The 20,801-nt window shown below is 40.6% G+C and overlaps 1 protein-coding gene across 1 annotated transcript in view; it reads right to left on the bottom strand.

Moving 5' to 3' along the window:
• BTAF1 (B-TFIID TATA-box binding protein associated factor 1) overlaps positions 1-16,584 on the bottom strand; it is a 39,950-nt gene extending 23,366 nt beyond the window's left edge. The window contains exons 1-9 of the mRNA XM_083616119.1: positions 16,061-16,584; positions 6,715-6,838; positions 5,123-5,237; positions 4,621-4,767; positions 3,390-3,553; positions 2,810-2,946; positions 1,312-1,423; positions 1,125-1,193; positions 208-297 (exon numbers count right to left, since the gene is read on the bottom strand). Of these exons, the coding sequence (XP_083472245.1) occupies positions 208-297; positions 1,125-1,193; positions 1,312-1,423; positions 2,810-2,946; positions 3,390-3,553; positions 4,621-4,767; positions 5,123-5,237; positions 6,715-6,838; positions 16,061-16,074 (972 nt within the window). The 5' untranslated portion in view covers positions 16,075-16,584. The remainder of the gene's footprint in view (positions 1-207; positions 298-1,124; positions 1,194-1,311; positions 1,424-2,809; positions 2,947-3,389; positions 3,554-4,620; positions 4,768-5,122; positions 5,238-6,714; positions 6,839-16,060) is intronic.
• Between the last annotated feature and the right edge of the window lie 4,217 nt (positions 16,585-20,801).

Below are 20,801 nucleotides of genomic sequence, written 5' to 3'. Positions count from 1 at the left end.
AAAGCTAGCATATTAAAAAAACAAAAACATTTTTGCCTGGTGCCAAAAAGTAGATAATGATGGTGCCAGGAAATGACAGTGCTTTCTGTAGCAACCTCTCTCAACACTTCATTATTTTTATGACAAAAGAACAGCTGAGAACTCTGCACTACAGCTGAATGTACAAATGCTCACAATGAATTATCTAGGTTTGCATATTGATCTTACCTCTTCTACAGTGCTGTCTCCTATTTTACCCCCACTTTTTCCATGAGCTTTAAGTACCTCTCTTAGTCCAACACCTGCACCGTGCCGGATCTAAACACAAAACAGATTAAGTTTCTAGAAGTTTAAGAAGAGGTTTCACAACACAAGATTTATTTACATACATGCAGGTCTCACTATCCAAACAATGCATTCTCAGGAAATCATTTCTTGACAATTTCCATTGATTCCTATGGGAAAATTTCTAATGTGTTCCCAACTACAGAACTGAGATCCCAAAATGATGAAACAATTTATGAAAACCCTCTGAAATCTTGCAAAAGGCAAACCAGGAAGGAAAAAATGCTCTCTTATTTGTTCAGTCTCCCCCATTTCCTCCCCTCTCAGATGGTTCTGGAAAACACCTCCCAAAAAAGTAAGCCTTGTTAAACTGCTTATTTGCTTACGGTACTACACACAGGCTGTTTGGATAACTGAATTGATGGTGTGTATAGTGAGGTTGCGTACTAATAATTCATGTTTGGGCAAGTGAATTTTTGTGTAACGAGCATTCGGATAGTGGGACCTGCCTGCATTCAAAGCACACAGACCTTGATATGCCATAGTCCATTTCACCCTGAAGGGAATGTAGAGCTTGAGGGGGCAAAGGTCCCCCCATCTCTACACAATTGTACCACTGTATCCAATGCATGAAAAGGGCATCAGTGGTCTTGAATGTCAAGATACCTTAAAATGGTTAGAACTGCACAGAATGAATAGAACTGAACTGATGTTATGGTCTGAACTATTCGTTAGTGTCAATACAAATAACTTATCAATTGAAAACAAATGATTAGAAAAACTGCCCCAAACTCAATCTTGAAAGTGTCTATTCTTTTCAACCCAATATAACTGAAGACAGCAAGATTATTATTATTTACCTCCCATGTTGGGTTAAAGAGATCATTGCACACTTCTTCACAAAAACTCTCCAGAGGCCATTCGTTGGTCTAAAAGAGAGACATAAATAATACGGACTATTACCACTGTCACCAACTGAATCACTGGACAAAGTTATTGAGGTTGGATTTTGCTGTCAATTCATATTTTTATGAGGGTATACGCTACCTCTTCTGGCATATTCTCTACCAAAAGTCTGGAGTCAGTTGCAGGTTGACTGATGATAACATTTGCAATTTTTCTTCTCTTTTCATCAGGCTCACCATCAGTGCTATCATTGCTAGAAAGAACAATGAAATGTTTAAGTACCCAATTGCTTGACAGAATAGTTACTTGTCACATAAGTTACTGTACTCACTATTAGCATTTAAAAATTGACGATTTTAAATGAAAGTGTCTAAGACCCCTAACAGACCAACTACTGGAAAATCTGGGCATGCAGCTGCAAATACAATACTGAATGGGAATGCTTCGAAATCAGAAACTTACAGTATTATATTTGAAAATATAAGAAAAAAGATTGGCTTTGATTTACCACTAGATTCCTTGGTATTATTTTACTACATGAAATAAAAAATTCCATTATCAACTTGTAGGCAGCTGCTAGGATAGCTATAAATCAGACAGAAACAAAGGGATACATCCTCTTTAATGCAAAGGATGCAGGACATGCACAATTAATGTAAGTTAGATGGAAAACAGTCTTATCTATATCTAACCAACCAATCTTGCAATGGAATGGAATGGAATGGAATGGAATGACAAGGTTCAAGATATACACATGGCACTGGGAGTACTGAAAAGGAACTAATAAGACAACTTGTTGCACTGTAGAATACTCTTTCAGGATTTCAGCTAGGCAACTTTCCCAGGATACTCCATTCCTCCACCCGTCATATCAGCATTCTGTGGCTATTAAGAATGTTCTGCCATCTTAGAGCTGTTTTTAGGGTTTTTGTATTTGCGCAAACCTTAGGGTTTCCTCAAGCTTGTAGATACCTTCCTTGTACACACAGAAAGTGCTGTTTTGGCCTCATGATCAATGGCATTCACTCCAGAAATTGAGAAATAGAGGGAGGGTGTTTTAGTATGTCTATACTGATGTACTTTTGTAAATCAATCTTCCAAGCTTGGTGCCCTCTTGATTGTTTTGGACTACAACTTCTATTATCCATGAAAATTGCTCTTTCTGGCTGGGGCTGATGGGAACTCTAGCCGAAAACATCTGGAAGGCATCAGGGTTGAAGAAGGCTGTTTTAAAGTATTTTATTATAATGGCAAAGGTAAAGGGACCCCTGACCTTTAGGTCCAGTTGTGGATGATTCTGGGGTTGCGGTGCTCATCTTGCTTTATTGGCCAAGGGAGCCAGCGTACAGCTTCCAGGTCATGTGGCCAGCATGACTAAGCCGCTTCTGGCGAACCAGAGCAGCGCACAGAAACACAGTTTACATTCCCACCGGAGCGGTACCTATTTAGCTACTTGCACTTTGACGTGCTTTCAAACTGCTGGGTTGGCAGGAGAAAGGGCCGAGCAACGGGAGCTCACCCCGTCGTGGGGATCTGAACCGCTGACCATCTGATTGGCAAGCCCTAGGCTCTGTGGTTTAGACCACAGCGCCACCCGCGTCCTATTATAACGGTAAGTAAGTTCAAATTGATACAGTACCTCTTCTCATTGGCTTCTACCGCATCTCTTGACTTCTGCTTCGCAAACAACTTGGCCATTCTTTTAGCCTTATTTTTCTGCCTGCTACTCATACCAGCTCGAAATTCTGAATCAATCAACTCAGCAGCTTGAAGAGTCTGGAAAGATACAAAGGTTCAATGGCTACTCTGGCTTAGATCCAGATAAACATGATTTGAGTTCCACTCACACAAAATGTTATTCATGCCGCTGTCTCCTTTCTGTAGCCTCTTGTACCCAGCATCACTTCTGGGTAGCAAGGGATTCTTTGAGGAGTGCAACACGAGGCATGTATGGCTGAAGTGGTAACAACTGGAAATTCAGGACCACTTTGGGTAAGTAAAAGTAGCTTCTATCTGAAATTTAAAGGAGGACAGACCTCCCCCCTCACCTAAAACTTTCAATATCATCCTCCATCAATGATTTTTACAGTATGTTACAATAAATTACTTTATGATATATTTTCCTAAAGTTGAAGTTATGACAAACATAGTATTTGAAACTTAATTCTTTACAATGTCATATGAGTCTTTGCAGTCAAACAGTCTAAAATTTTACCTACAGGTTGTTTGTGAACAAAAAATGATGAAGTAGGAGTGTAGTCCAAATCCTCATCATTGAACAGGTCTTCTGTGTTCATTCCAATGGCAGCCCCCATATCAAGGCCAAGCTTCTTCTGGAGCAATTTCCTCTGTCGTGCTATTCTCTCTTTGGGATCAACTTCACCTTAAAAAGTAAAACAGTCTTTAATCTCATGCTTATCCTTTACTAACATGAAAGCACTAAGCACATTTTAAATCTAGAAGCAGAACCTTTACTGAAGAATAACTTCTATTTCTCCGCTTCTTTCAATATATACTCTTCACTGCCACACTTTGCGTCTGAAGTATATGTCATCTTGACTAGTATAGAAAGTTTGGTTTAGACATAAAAATGCACATTTATATATTAATATGCTATTTAAAATATTTAATTTTTGCTATTGCCATCTGCAACATGGTGTAAGAGGTAAATTTCTGCCTCTTTACTAGTGCTGCTATATAGACATTATCAACACTTCAGATTGTTTTTATAGGTATGGCTTATAAACTAAAAACACATGAGCAATAATTCCGGGACCAAACTGAGAAACAGTGCAAGAGCCATAAGAATATAGGAAGATCTCCAATTTTAGACATTTCAGATCTTAATATGGCTTGGTTGGGTATCACCCACACCCCACAATGATACTGTGTGAATTCTTTCATGGACTTAGCTTCCAAATGTGGAAGGAGTGATACAATTCGCATCTAACACTAAGCCAATGCAAATGTGTGCGTTTCCAGAGTGAATTGTTATTGCTGCTCTCCTCCATTAGTCCTGCTGCAGGTGGGCTACCCATGGCTTGGCTTAGTACTATATGAACTAACCCAGGCTTATGGTTTGTCATGAGCTCAGGTTTGGCTGTAGTGCAAAGCCAAACCATTGTTTACCCTCTAGTACCATGGCAACAGCAGGTCCAAGAGGAACACAGTGGGTGTGATCTTCTCTCCATCTGTTTGCTTGTTCATGCTAAGACATGCTTTGGTTTAGCATTACATCTGAACTGCACCATTGTATCTAATGTAGTTAAATAAACAGATTCTATTTCATAAATCTGATATATTAGTTGTAAAACCTGAGTAGACATATTTAATCACAAAAATGCAGAGACTATAAAATGTTTTTAATGATTTGAGATAACGAAAGGTGACACAATGAAAACAATGTAGCTGAAGTATGTGGCACAGTTAATGTATTAAAGGAGCAAGTACCAGATGTGTCATCTTGAACCTCGAATTCTGCACCAGCAGACCCAAGAAGAGAAGCACCATGCTTTAGAAGTCGGCAGATATCAAATTGGTCAAAACGCAACCGATCAGAGGCGGAGGATTCTTCCACTGGACTTTCGCAGCCATGTTCTAGGTAAAGGTTAATAAAAAACTTAGAATGAGATTAGTGAAGTAACTGGTTCAAAAATTTACAACTGCCATTCAATGTCGTTTCACTAACGGGTCTAAGCAAAGTGAAGGAATAGGTAACAGCCACATAAAGTACTTCATAGTAGAGAGGGGGAAATTGTGTTCCATTATGGCTTTTTTGTTGTTGTTAATAACCAAACATACAATGTTGCAAAGCAGGTTTAGAAAGATGGCTGCAAACAAAGTTTAACAAAAATGTGCTTATATAATAATAATTTATTATTTATACCCCGCCCATCTGGCTGGGTTTCCCCAGCCCACTTCACAGTAATACTTTTAGTTCTCTTGGGATCACCTTGCTTTGGTCGTGGAGTTGGGTTCCATTCTGGTACATTTTTCACTATTGCTTCCACAGCTTGTCCAGCTGCAATGCGGGTATCCCAGTTTGTACTCCTTAAGTGTATCAATACCTTTAAGAAGTTCAAAAATGCATTCATTATGCTCTTTGTTTCCAAACAGATGAAATTAAATTCAGCAGCCACCAAATATTCTGCACAACACTTATAAAAGAGCTTATAAAATATGATTGATTAAAAGCTAGTCATTGAAATAGAAGGTGATCAAACGCAGATCACCATTATCTTTACATCCCAATAGCCTATCTAGTTTACTTCTGTTACATACCACTTGATTTTTTAAACAAAATTATTAGTAGTTTATAAATGCCCCCCCCCCACTTTTTGATATATACATGTTAAGCAATGGTCTGGTTCAATTAGCTTTTTAAAAAAAATATGGACACTTTTGACATAATTCTCTTTTCTTCCAGAAAGTCATAGGGTTGCTACTTACACAGAACACTAGATTAACAAATTTAAGGATTTAATAGCTATTTTTACTCAAAAATAGCTCAACAGCATGAGGCTCTCTGCATCTCAGCTCTTCCTGAAACCATCTGTTTCTACAGAGGATATTCAGTAAGAACTTAAGAATCTGCTGGATCAGCCAGTGGCCCATTTAGTCTAGTATCCTGTTGTTACAGTGGCCAACTAGACCCCTCTAAGTCCAAAAGCAGGAACAGAGTACAATAGCACTCTAGCCACTTGTGATTATCAGAAACTGACAATGCTAAGTCACTTCCTTAACCTATCACAGGACAAAAGCAAGGGTGGCACAGAGGCTGGACAGCCCCTTTACAAAAAGTCTGCAATATGTCCAGCTTACTTCTGTTATTTTTATAAAAATGCCATGGAGGAAAGCAATGGTTGTGTTCCACAAAAAATTAGACAGTAAATTCTGTGGATTTTCAGTAATGATCTTCCCTAATAAAGTGTTTTACAACTAGTATCATAACAAACAGCCCCTATGCAGAGAGGCTTTATCAATTAAAGCCACAATCAGACACCCACACACTTGGGAATAAGCTACATTACTAAAACTTTATTCACAGCAGACATATACAGGATTGCCCTGTAAATACAGAATTCTAACAGACTTATATGCTATCTAAAGTGTTCTATTAAATAAATTAACAAAATACACCATTAAATGTATTTCGGTATTATTCAACTGATTCTAACTTAAGGCCTTCCACCATCACCAGGTATTTAAGGTTACAAAAATTCACATTTGGCTCATTTTGATGACAAGGAATACCTCCAACCATAAGAGGCTAATGGAGAGCGGTGCTACTGCAGAACAGGCTTTCCAGCACTGATGTCGTTGCCATACACCAGTATGGGGGAGTGCAGGGTGGCAGTAAGGTCAGGAAGGTGTTGGTGTACTGGCAGAATCAATCCAGCAGTCCCAGAGGTGAACCTGAGCAACTTCTGCCCCTTCATCCTGGTACACAGCAGCTGAGGGGTTACAAAGTCCATGGTAGTGCCCCTCCCCCTGCACTGCCTAATCCTGGCTCCAACATTATCAAATATTCAACAAAATGCTTACTTTAGCTAAGAGATTATGTAGTTCATGTGGATGAAGTTTCACAACCTCCCCAAGTTGTTGTGCAGCTGCTTTCCTTGTGACTGGTGTTGTGCCAGTGTCCAGTAAGATAAAGAGACGATCAAGCCTAGTATGGATGACAAAATGAAAATAAATATTTAAAAAATGTATCTGCAAATTTTGAGGCAACCTATGTTCTAAAGATCACATGACTAGATAGCTAATTACAGTGCACTGCATTGACTATATTAAAAAAGGAGTTTAAATACCATGGGACTAGACCAGGGGTAGTCAACCTTTTTATACCTACCGCCCACTAATGCATCTTTCTTGATGGTAAAATTTCCTTACCGCCCACCAGTGCTGCAGTAACATGTGCCATAGAACCCCCTACCACCCACCTGGAATCCTGAAACAACCACTAGTGGGCGGTAGGGACCAGGTTGACAACCCCTGGACTAGACTAACAATTTGGATTCAGTCACATTTCTGTCACAGTGAAATGTAACCATACAGACATCCAGATCTTTAACATCAGGTTGACTTCAAACAAGGTATGCTGTCTCTGAACATTTTTACTCATTATCCTTGACAGTGTGAACTGAAATAACTGCACAAAGAACTTCACAATCTGCCCAAAGCAAACTACCCAGTATACTACTTTGTAAAGCAAGTTGTGGTTACCAGGTTTGTTGCATCTTCTCTCTGCCTCTATTTGTAAGCTGATTCTCACTTCTTTTTTACTATATAGTAAACTTACTTTATAGGCATTTTTAGCATAGTACTTATGCTATATGGCTGCTTGAGCAGATGTTGGCTTAGTGATGGACTACTTAACTTAAAATACTTATAACTAAGTACAGCCTGCAACATATGCACATTTAACGTGTGTGTTCAGTTTTACATGCTAGGCAACTTTTTTAAAAGTGTGGGGTAGGATGCGTCTGTGAAAAAAGACCTTTGCAATCCCTCCCACCATTCCATCAAATGTGCTTTGACTATACACAATTTTGGTTTGAGGCATGATGCTCAGAATGTAAACTCCACGTAAATTGTGGGCTTACTGTAGTACAAAGATAAAGAATCCAAGTAAGTATTACTTGTAAGTCTACATTTGAATGTCATTTTCTAGTTTAATTTTCTAGAATGCCTCTTTAAGAATTCTGCCATAGGGGTCTTGAAAATGGATAAATCCTATAAGCATGCTGTTAAGCAAATGTACACATATGATCCAGCCAGCTTGGGGCTTCTTTATTTGATGATGATCTTGTAAGACAAACTTTCACCTTTGACTCTTTATGGAATATAATGTTTCTAGTCACCCTGACCTGCAAGGGTAAAACTAAAAGCATTACCGCAACACGTTTTGTATCCCACCCCACATTATTTCATTTGTTAGATGCCTACTACAAAAAATGTCATAGCACCTTAACATTTAAAAATACAAAGGCTGAAAATAATCGTAGACTTAATTATAAAGCCAACAGAAAGAAACTCCACCCCCCTCCAACTTTATATAAAATCACAATTACTAAGACTTTAGCTAGCTGAAACACCAATAATGACAAAGACATCAACAATCAAATGGCGAAGAGAAAAGGAAAGTCTTTGCCAAAAATATGAATGTAGGCAATAAGGTGAGTTTCACTAGGGAAAGTATTCCACAAAAGGGAGGGAAACCACTGAAAAGCCTCTTCCTTGCTGCTGCTCTCCAAGTTTCTGCTGGCGGGGATACTCAGATGAGGGTCTCTTAACAATTATCTCAGATCCATGTAGGCCCATGTCAGAAGAAACATTCTGCCATGTATAGGAGTCCTCACTGTGCAACAATTACAGGAATAGAGATTGAGAACTCCTATCCATACTGTAGACATATGCAATACACAAATCAACCTGTATTTCTGCAACTAGAAAGTGCTGCAACCTTCATGAGAAGATTACACAAGGCCTTTGCTTTCTTATGAATTGTTGTCTCCATCAGGTGAGTTGTGAACTAGTTTTGAGATACCAGAAGCAAGTGCACTGCATCTGATGTCCTTTTGAGTTGCCCCATCGCTTGTGGATGACCTTTTCATCTATTCCCCAAATGCATGTCACACTGCTACCAAACAGTACAATCCTATGCATGTCTATTCAGAAGTGTCTGGGAATATAAGCCCCACTGAATTCAATACTAATTACTTCTGAATAGACATGCACAGGACTGTAATGTAAAGTGCTATAGTTTCGATGCTGCAATCTTCCTTTTAGTGGAACTAAGTGCCGCTAAACAAAATGGGCATTCTGAGTAAACGTGTGTAGGACTAATCTAGCCAACCAGATGCCTATGGGAAGCCCACAAGAGGGACTCTTGAGTGCAACAAAGCTCTCCCCTCCTGTGGTTTCCAGCAACTGGTGTTCAGAAGAAGCATGCAGCCTCTGACAGAGGAGGTAGAACACATCTATCAGGATTAGTAGCCACTGTCCGAGCACAATTCAAAGTGTTGGTGCTGACCTTTAAAGCCCTAAACGGCCTTGGCCCAGTATACCTGAAGGAGCGCCTCCACCCGCATCGTTCAGCCCGGACACTGAGATCCAGCGCCGAAGGCCTTCTGGCAGTTCCCTCATTGCGAGAAGTAAGGTTACAGGGAACCAGGCAGAGGGCCTTCTTGGTAGTGGCACCTGCCCTGTGGAACGCCCTCCCAGCAGATGTCAAGGCAATAAACAATTATTTTACTTTTAAAAGACAACTGAAGGCAGCCCTCTTTAGTGAAGTTTTTAATGTCTGATGCTGTATTGTTTTCACTATTCAGTTGGAAGCCGCCCAGAGTGGCTGGGGAAACCCAGCCAGATGGGCGGGGTATAAATAATTTATTATTATTATTATTATTATTATTATTATTATTATTACCTCCACGGCAGTCCTGAATCTTCCAACAGTGAGCTTTAACTGATATCCCTGAGTTCTAGTGTAACTTGAGAGGAAGAAAAACTTTTCTCTATCCAGTCCCTCTATACAATGCTTAATTTAACAGACTTCAATCACGCCACACTTACTTGACTCTTCTCCAAACTAAGAAGCTCCAAATGCTTGCAACCTTTCTTCCACCCCCTGGATCATTTTGTTGCCCTTTTCTGAAACTTTTCCAACTCTACAATATCATTATTGAAATGAAGTGACCAGAACTGTACATAGTACTTCCAAATTGGTTTCACCATACATTTGTATAACAGCATGATTGTATTTTATTTTCAGTTCCTTTCTTAACAGTCCCCAGCATGGAATTTGCCTTTTTCACAGCTGCCTCACACTGGGTCAATGCATTCATCAAGCTATACATTATGATCCCAAGATCTCATTCCTGGTCAGTCACTGCCAGTTCAGACCCTGTGAGTGTCTATGTGAAAATAATGTTTTCTGCTTCAACGTGCAATCCCTTTTTGTTTTAATCACCCTGAACTATTAAGTATCATCAGCAAACTTTGCTGCCTCACTGCTCACCTCATTTATGAAGAAATCAATAAGAACAGGTCCCAATACCAATCATTGGAAAACTCCACTTTATACAGCCCTCCATCGGCGAAAGATTGTCCCATTTATTGCTACTCTTCTGTTACTTAACCAGTTCTTCCTGATTTTAAATGGTTACTGTTTATATTTCACTTTTAAATGGTACTGTTCATATTTCAATTTCCCCAAAATTGGTTATTTCAAGGGGGAAACTTGGAAAATGTTTTTCCTTATTGCTTAAAAATTATAGAAATTGTTACATCTCTATGCGTGATACATCAATGAAATTACAGGATCTTCCCAGAAGACTGAGTAGAGACACATGGGAGAGGGCACTCAGGCTCTTCCATTAATACCAATTCCATCACAGACTTGATATCTATCCTACCTCCCGCTCCCATATCCTGCCTCCCGCTCCCATCCACTATCACTTCACACACAAGGCATTTGGCCATAGTCAGTTTCAGGGTGTCCTTGAGCAAGAGGAAGCAGGACACAGAATGGGAAACAAGAACCAAGACAATGATCTTTGTTCCAGGCATGGGAAGAATAGATACAAATCAGTGGATTTGGGCTTCCACAATACCAAGTCCTACTTGAAGCAGAGTTCAAGAACACACTGCTATTCATAATTAACATATTTTTGACCCTTGGTTTTCTCAATATGGCTCCTAGTGGAACAGAATTAATATATGTCAATAGTGAAACCATTTTAAATACTTTTACTAAGAAATCCAGATAATCTACTAATTTGGAAAATTAAATAATAAAGTTAAGCAAAATTCTAGTGAAATACTGTTACTATGTATAGAATAGACTAGAACAAAAACCCACCTATACCACAAAAAGGCACAGTGAGTGCTTTCTTCGAAGTCTACCCATTCTAGACCACAGTTAACAAAACAATGTTTGCAATTAATGAGTTTGTTGACAACCACCAGTCAAAGTATTTTCTAGATAACTACAAGAAAAAATAAAACTATTTAACACACATATAAGAACCAATATTTCTTGCTGAACCACAATACATTTTAGTTGCCTATTGCATTTTTGCTCCATTTTAAAAGTCTTAGTATTTCCTTTTACAGTAACACTGTTCCTTCCATCTAAAAGCCTAACAAAAGTAACACAAGACCTTTTTAAAAACTCCCAACGAAGTCTCTGAATATTTTCATTAGACCAAGTGACAGTGTGGACCTGTCATTTTATGAACAACTAGGTACAAGCCACACAGAGGCCCACCATTTCGATTTTTTTGCCAGGTGTCAGAATGGCTTTAATTGGCCTTACATGGGGATGTAATTAAATTAATCCAATGGTTCAATTTCAAGCTACAATGATAATTGCTGAAGGGGGTCTCATTATACCCAAGAATGCTGCTGTTATTGGGGCACCATGTTTGGCTACTCAGCAACTGTTGGCAGTAGTTTCTGTGCTGGCAAACTTATGTTTCTCTCTGCATAATATGCTTTATGCATAATATGCTTTATGCAACACTTGCAGGGATGAGTTGAAGAATTTGTATCAAGATGTGGCTACTTTGTGATTTCATGCTACAATTGCAGCTTTTTTAAAAATAGCATCTTCATGTACAGTATGAGGTACATATGAGCCATCATTTAGACAGGGGGAAACTCTTTTATGCCTGTAATTACTAACAGAAAGAGATGGAAAATCCATCAACAAGGTCCATAGACAACTGCTAGATTTTTTTGTTTGGCAAAGACGTCAGTTTTATTCATCAGTTTCTATTTTTGTATCACTTTGACCACAAGGTTCCCTACTTCATGGTTTCCTGTCTTCTTTGGATGTTTAATTGCTCAAACTCCTACACCACTTTCCCAGACCTATTGTTGTTTACAAAATTGTAGGTGCTTCATAACTAAGCCAATAAAAATCTTATATAGCTTCATTTTTTCTCTCATTCATTTTCTAACAGCACAAGATAGTGGTTTATGTCTTATAAACCTTAGGGCAAAAGACGCAGAACAATCAATTCAACCTTTCAAATGAGAAGGGACTATTTTTCTTTAGCTGCTAGTGAGCATTAATGTTTGTATAAAACATGTACAACCACTTCAGGAAATTGTGGCTTTAAAACTGGGAATCCATGGTCCTCCTAATGTCGTTGGACTACAACTCCCATCAGACCAAGCCAGTATGGCCAATTGTCAGGGACAATGGGAGCTGCAGTTCAGCAATATCTGGAGGCCCAAAGGCTCCCCATGCCTGCTTTAAAATGTTAAGAATATCATGATTAACTCAGACCTATCATCTTCTAATTTGCAAATGACCTTTACTGGCAGGTTACAGAAAGTAGGGAAAACAAACAAACTGCCTTGACCTGAGATGACTATTTCACCCACTATTTTGTACTTCAATTGTATCTTGGCCAAGCTATGGCCTTTCTTAGAATAATTTAATTAGACCTCAGTGATCCATGTTCCAATAACCTCCCATACAGATTACTGCAATGTGCTCTATGTGGGGCTGCTCTTCAAAACAATCTGGGAGGTGCAGCTGGTGCAGAATGTGGGAGTTCAGCTGCTAGAGTATTGTACATCACTCCCAATTTTGAAAGCACTGTACTGAATGCCAGTGAAAGCACAGTACCAGGCCTAATTCAGGATGCTGGTACTAGTGTACAAAGCCCTTTACAACCTGAGACACAAGTATCTGAAAAAGTACTTTTCTCTATATGTCCTGAGTCACAATGTATATAACCAGGGGGTGAGACCCTTCTCATAGTGAAACTACCATGGATGGCAAGGAGGATGGGAATGCAAGAGAGGGCTTTCCCTGTGGTGGCACACCCTGCCTCTAGAGCTCTCTCCTGGGAGAGATCTAGTAGACCTTCATTTGCCAAACTGAGGTGGAATTTGAAGAAGTTTGTGTTTGTGCAGGCCCTCGGAAGGGAATAAAGATAGCTAGAAATTGGAATTTCATGACAGACAATTACTGCATATTATTTTGTTTATGCTGATATTACCCTGGGGACCCTTTGGGGAGGGGAGGGCAAGATCTAAGTTTAACAAATATTTTATTATTTATTAGATTTATATACCGCCCTTCATCACAAGATCTCAGGGTGGTTCACAGGATAAAATCAAATATAAATTAGCAGTAGACGTTTGAAAAATCCAGTGACTTTTGTCAGCTTGCTACTAAAGATCCTTTCAACCCCCCCCCCCCCCGCTAAGTTGGCTGGGGATGATGAGGACTGTAGTCCAACAGCAGAACTAGAATGCTAGGGAGCTGCTCTGTGATAAAACAATGAGCTCAAGGTGATTGGTGGACATTTGGTGATTTTCTATTGTTTTCTATTGTATTTTTACTGTACCCTTTGGTATTAATATGCTGCTTGAGGTGGCCCTTGAGCCAAAAAATGGTATATAACTAAATCACAACTTAATAATGTGATATCTGGGGACCTAAGGTTGAAAAACACTCCTTTAAATGAAGCTGCTTCTCCGTGCAAAACAAATGCTCTACTAGAGAGCTATGTGAAAAGGATCTAGGAGTCTAGCAGAACACAAGCTTAAAATGAGTGTGATGAAGCAGTAAAAAAAGCTAATGCTATTCTAGGCTGCATCAACAGAAGTATAGTGTCCAGATCAAGGGAAGTAACAGTACCATTCTATTCTGCTTTGGTCAGACCCTACCTAGAGTACTGTGTCCAGTTCCAGGCACCACAATTTAAGAAGGATATTGACAAGCTGGGATGCTTGCAGAGGAGGGTGACTAAGAGGATCAAGGTTCTGCAAACCAAGCTTCAGAGGAACACTTGAGGGAGTTGGGTATGTTCAGCCTGGAGAAAAGACAAGAGATATGATAGCCATCTTCAAAGATCTGAACAGCTGCCACATGCAAGATGGAACAAGCTTGTTTTCTGATGCTCCAGAAGCTAGGACCTGAACCAATGGATTCAATTTACAAGAAAGGAAATTCCACCTAGGAAGAACTTTCTGTTAAAGCTGTTCAACAGTGGTTGATTGGCCATCTCTTGGTGATTCTTTAGTTGCAATTGCTACATTGCTGGGGGTTGGACTAGGTTACTCTTGTGGTTCCTTCCAACTCTTCAGTTACATGATTCTATAAAGCATCTTTAAAAGCAGAGACATCACCTTGTCGGCAAAGGTCCGTATAGTTAAAGCTATGGTTTTCCCAGTAGTGATATATGGAAGTGAGAGCTGGACCATAAAGAAGGCTGATCGCAGAAGAATTAAAAATGCTTTTGAATTATAGTGCTGGAGGAGACTCTTGAGAGTCCCATGGACTGCAAGAAGATCAAACCTATCCATTCTGAAGGAAATCAACCCTGAGTGCTAACTGGAAGGACAGATCGTGAAGCTGAGGCTCCAATACTTTGGCCACCTCATGAGAAGAGAAGACTCTCTGGAAAAGACCCTGATGCTGGGAAAGATTGAGGGCACAAGGAGAAGGGGACGACAGAGGATGAGATGGTTGGAAAGTGTTCTCGAAGCTACCAGCATGAGTTTGACCGAACTGTGGGAGGCAGTGGAAGACAGGAGTGCCTGGCATGCTCTGGTCCATGGGGTCACGAAGAGTTGGACACGACTAAACAACAAGAAGTATCGTCACAAGCTACAGCAAGACAATTATGTAAATAACTGCTGGCAGAAGCTCACTAGCTATTGCCAAGCCAGTGTAGCACAAGGCAGCTAGGTTTTAATTTACATGATCAGAAAAACGGTAAGGGCTATAACAGAGGCAGAGCACATGGTTTACATGCAGTTCCCAGGTTCAATCCCTAGAATACCCATTTCCAAATAGGGCTGTCTGAAACCCTGGAGAGCTTCTACCAGTCATTAGTCTAAAGACACAGAATCTGTGCCTGCCCCCAGTGTTGGTCATAGTCCAACATTATCAGTCCCAGACAGCATGGCCAAGAGTCGGGGATAATAGGAACTCTAGTCCAGCGACAGCTGAAAGTCCACATATTCTGCATCCCTGGTGTAGGCAATACTCAACTAGATGGATATGACAATTTCCTATAAGTTTTTTCAAATCAGGCTTTTTATGAAGAAAGGTAACAGCACTGCTGCTTAACAGAAAGAATAACCCAAAGAAAACTCGTGATAAATACAATACTGACCAAATGAACATAATGGGCCACAAGTTAACAGCTTCTAGGTTCCTAATTTGGTTTAGGACTACAGTGAAAGCATCTTTACTATGTGGGAACCTCATGCACCAGTATGCTCAAACACTGGGAAGGGCATGATGCACAGCTTCTTCGTATACAGTGGAGGCCTCCGTGCACACACATCATGCATAGATAGGCACAGACATTCAGAAAGGGAAACCCTAACAGCCTTGATGACTTCTCATTCATTTTCGTTTAGCCAGAAACCGTAACTGTGTGTGTGTGTGTCATCAGATTTCTCCACGGCCCTTTATTCAAACTCACTTAAAGTTGCGTTGAAATGAAGTTTGACACCTACCACCCACCGACCCCCTTAAAGCTTCGGGAGTCCCTAACTTTAGGGTGTGTGTGTGTGTGTGTGCAGGGCCCAAGCTCCTTTCGCCTGCACTCATCTTTGCTTCTAGACTCTACAAAGCTTCTAGAATCCCGGGTATAGGGCGGTATATAAATTCAATAAATAATAGCAACAATAAAAGCGAGTGGGGGTGGGGATGCCTGCCTACCACGACTCCATGAGCAGCCAGCACCCCACGAGGCGTCCCTCCGGAGTAAGAAAGGCAGGCGCCTGCCGCTATCCCGGGCTACTATACCAACCCGAGGAAAGAGCAATGAAACGAAGAACGAGGCGGAAACTCTCTTAGGAGACCGCCTGCCCCCTCAGCCCACGCCTCCCCCCACCACCTCACACCGACCTGGAGACGGCCATGGCGAAGGAGAGACGGAGCTAAGGCCCGGCTGAGCAGGCAGGGAGCCACCGCGCTGCTGGCAGGAAGGATCGGGGACAGGGCCCCGGCCTGGGCCTCCGGGAAGCGCGGCGCGGCCCGAGGGCGGGATGGCGACTAGGCGAGGCTTCGGCCCGCGGCGGCTCGAGCCCCCCTCCTCCCTTCGGCCGCCTGTACGAGCAGTAGCGACCAGAAACTCCACCCGCGCGGATTAAAGCCTCTATTCTCCCATCACCAGGGAGAAGCCCGACGCCTGGTTTTATATGAGCAGCCATCTTGTATTTATTCCCTTCCTCCATGGAAGCCGCTTCCTGATTGGCATGGACGCCAGACCGCAGCCAATGGGAAGCGTCCTCTGAAGAGAAGCGCGGGGGAGGGGACAAGCAGGGGCCGGAGAAGAGTTCGCCGAGCCTGCTGAGGAGGAGGCGGCGGCGGCCATGCTTACGGGGCAGTACCATTCGCCCAACAGGATGGGTGGTGGTGGTGAAAGGAAGACTCGGTAGTTTTAGCGGTTTCCCATCCGCGGAATAAAGGGAAATAATATATCCTCCCCCACACTCTTCCAGTTTCTCCGAAAATAAACTTAACTTGGAAAATAAAGCGGTGAGTGTGTTAGTTCCTGGAGAAATAGGTTTGTTGTCCCCTGTTTTTGCTTGCAGGTTTCCCGCACGCATTTGGTTGGCCGCTGTGAGAACAGGTTGCTGGACTAGATGAGCCATTGGACTGATCCCGCAGTCTCTTCTTATGTTACTAGTGTATGTTATTCACCAGAAAATGCCCATGTGGCATTTCTAGCTTCCATTTCAGTTACAGAGGGGAATTGAGTACCTGTGGTGCTTTTAACCCCGCTTTCCTAGGAATGAGCTGCACTCTAGGGCTTCTGAATAAACATGGTTAGGATTGCACTATTACTATGGCAGTTCTACATTTGGCTTTCTTTTGCCCTATTTATGGTGAAGGAATTGGCTACTATGCCCCTGGACAAGGGAATGTCATGCTAATGAGTTCAGTTTTAGGTCAGTTTCAGAAGGAAAAAGTAGACCGTAGCGAATCAACTCAGACTTACGCACTGTCATGAAAGGACTGTTGAGCACATTGATGATGGTGATAAAATGGGCAAAAGATACTGGGCATAATATTCAAAATCTTGGTTAAGGCTATGGAATGTTGGAATTAATTTCACTGCGTGTATGGTCTTGAAAGAAAATATAATGAAACTGATGTACGGATGGTATTTAACTCCAGCTAAATTAGCTAAGATGCGCAGAATGAAAAATAGGAAATGTTGGAAATGTAATGAAGGTGATTTTTATCATATGTAGTGGACTTGTGATAAGGTTAAAACATTTTGGGGGAATATATATAATGAGTTAAAGAAAAGGTTAAAATATACTTTTCCTAAGAAACCCGAAGCCTTCCTGTTGGGAATGGTCGGGGCTGAAATATCCAGATTAGACCAGACATTAGTGTATTTATGTATGCCACCACAGTAGCAAGAACTTTACTTGCCCAAAAATGGAAATAAATACCAATGATGCAGGATTGGCAAAAAAAGATGATAGACTATGTGGAACTGGCAAACCTGATGGGAAGAATCAGAGTGACCAAGTGTTCCAGAGAGACTGGAGTAAATTAATTTCATATATAGAAAATCAGTGTACACATTTAAAAACACTAGCAGGATTGAGATAAAACTTGCAATGTTTATAAGAAGAAATTTTCTACTTGTATTTTAAAAATCTGAATAATTTAGAAAAATGTAGAATTGTGATGATATAATTGTGTGGAATTAAGATATGTCTTAGAAAACCAGAAGATGGATGGAGGGAAGCGGAGAGCTTGGCAGAGCTAAAAGTTAAAATGTGTTATAAGTTGATATATTAATGTTTAAAATTTGGAATTTTTGAGCACATTTTAAATCTAAAAATCTAAAAATGCAAGAAATAGAAGGTGTCGTCACAAGGAGACTGCAGTAGATAATGCTAACTAAGCTGCACTCTTCCTACCTCTTTTAAGCTTGAACGCCATTTACCGTAAATACTGATTTAAATACCAACAATCTTTATAATGGGAAAGAACATGAGATTCCAGCCACTTCGATAACTTGGGGTATGTTCGCAGTGCCACCTCAAAACCACTTTTTTCTGGTGAATTTTACAGCTCTTTCCCCCCAGCTGTTCACATCAGCATGGCTTCATTGGTGTCAGATTAATTTCTGTTTACGTATGCACCATCTTTACCCTATGCAGAGGCGTTCACACCTTGGCTACAGATGAATTAGGAAGGGCTTAAGCACTCCAATCAGTGTGAAACTGCTTTGCGAAAGAACGCATCAGATAGTATTTCAGAACCAGGTAAAGGACACAGATGTATTTTGGATAACATGTGAATATGGATTAAAACCCAGCACTGGAAACAGGGTGAGTGCACAGTAAACAGGAATGTGAATACAGCCTTAGTTAATTCATCAGCTCTCACCAATCACCTTAAATTTCACATATTCCATAATTCTATAGGCGTAATCTTTAGATACTGAAAGGCTTGTGAACTAGCCTAAATTCAACAAAAATAATTACCAATCATGAAAAGGCCACATTTTAACTTTTTTTTTTACACAGCTCAACCAAAATAACACTTAGAAAACTCTAGTGAGCTCTGAAATATCAGCTCCACCAAGACAGACTAAAGACTAATATAGTCCTTTTTACAAAAGCCCTAAACATGCCCACACAATATTATCTCCTGTAATAGAAAGTATGAGAAATAATTTATAGGTTAATGTTAACTCCACCCAACCCTAAATTTCAGCAGTCATCAATCTCCAACTAAGTCATAGTGAGAGTAGACCCATTTAAATCAATTGACTTAATTACAGTCCTTACATTATGACTGTAAAAACATAAATAGAGCCCTGTTGGATTTTATGAACATAAGTTTGTAGCACTGAATTTGTTTAGGTCATACTACATTGTGTTGAAATTTTGCCTTATGCCATACATTTTCCAGCAATTCATTATTTTAATCATGTGACCTAAACACACCTTAAAAACATGTTTCCCTGGGCAGTACCTTGATTGATTCAGAACCTAGATGGGACCTAGATACTATATGTAGCCTAGATTTAAAGATTAAATAACATTATGCTATATTTAGCCTTAAGCCCCCAAATAGGGTTGCCAGGTCACAACCCAGAGAGCATGTGTGCCCTTTTACAGCCCCACAATAACACAAATCTATGCAGCTGTGGCTTCTTCTGCCTTGATCACCCTTCTCTTTCTGCCTGCTGCGCAGCATATTGAGAGCCCTGCTTCCTCCAACAGTGGAGAAAGGTGTGTGGATTAATGGACTGGGGGAGAAACAGGGTGGGAGAAGTGGTGGCTGCATCCTCATTTGCAGATTGGATGGCTTTTACTCTAACTAGCCTGTGCTACCCAGTGAATGCCTGCTACTCCCATATTTGGTGCTTGTGTCATTACTTTGGCAGTGTGGTATTAGTTGCTGTCTCCCATGCTGCACAGCATCCACTATTAGTTCCATTTAGTCCCACCATACCTTTCTCAATAGCCATTGGCCTTGTATTAGAGTTGGGCTATTTTCTCCTTTCCCGTTTTACTATTTCTGACCTTCCCTTCTTGTTGGATGTTCCAGCCCACAATATGGAAGTGTGTTGGGGTGATATAGTCTTGTGCTTCCATCAGGAAAATGTCAATTCATTCACCAGTCAGATATGAAACGCACACTGATCTTGTCCAAGTCAGGTTTAAACACTGAGAGCATGAGGATAAAGTGAGAAACCTGCTCGTAAAATACCCTTGGAAGAAAAAAAGACATCCTCTCAAGTAACCTGGTCCTGAGTTATACAGCCTTACATGTTAGTACCAATACCTTAAATCCGGCCAAGTAGCAGATTGGTAGCCAGTATAAATCCTGCAGGCAAGGTGATATATGCTGGTAGCAGTTTGCCCCCACAAGCAACTGAGCTTTATGAATCATGGCGTTTTTTGTCCCCACAAAAAACACCCCCGAGTCTCTTCAAATGCTTGCTTGCTTACTTACCACCACAGGAATGAGTAGCAGTTAAGGCTGTGGACGGACCTCTCAATCCAATCTGTGGCCCCAGATTGGGTCAATTTGCTTTGTGCTGCCCCATCCCTCCCCAAAGCAATTTGTTGGTGGGGTTTAGGATTTTTAAATCCCTATTTTAACACAATGTTTAATTTAATTTAATAAAATAAACAAATAGTCCTGTAGTCTTGATACTGATCTTGCTTCTATATTCGGCTTTTTTGAGATACTGCTTATAGTAGTACTTAAAAATCCTCCAAAAGCATGACAGGAGAAAAATGATGAATGCCTCCAATGACAGTGAGGGCTCTACACAGCTATCTTCACGCCTGAAATTTCTTTACCTGTTTGTAATATACAACACAGAATTGAAATTCAACATTGAAGGGAACCTGCTGCTGAGATTACATGGGCAGGATACTAATAGAGCACAAGTCCTCAAGTTTACAATTTTTCTCAGTGGGTAGGTTCCCTTGCTGTCATGCTTTTAAAATAGGAAATACAGTGGTACCTTGGGTTACAAACAGCCTAGTTAACAAACTTTTTGGATTATGAACACTTCAAGCCTGGAAATGAGTGTTCCGGGTTGCGGGGTTTTTTTTGTGTGTGGTATACAAACATACTCCGTTTGGGGGTGCACTTCCGT

Source organism: Podarcis filfolensis (genome assembly GCF_964270895.1).
Source record: "Podarcis filfolensis genome assembly, chromosome: 5".
NCBI classification, from domain to species: domain Eukaryota; kingdom Metazoa; phylum Chordata; class Lepidosauria; order Squamata; family Lacertidae; genus Podarcis; species Podarcis filfolensis.
Note: the sequence above shows the minus strand (reverse complement) of the source record. Positions and strands in the feature narration are given on the sequence as shown.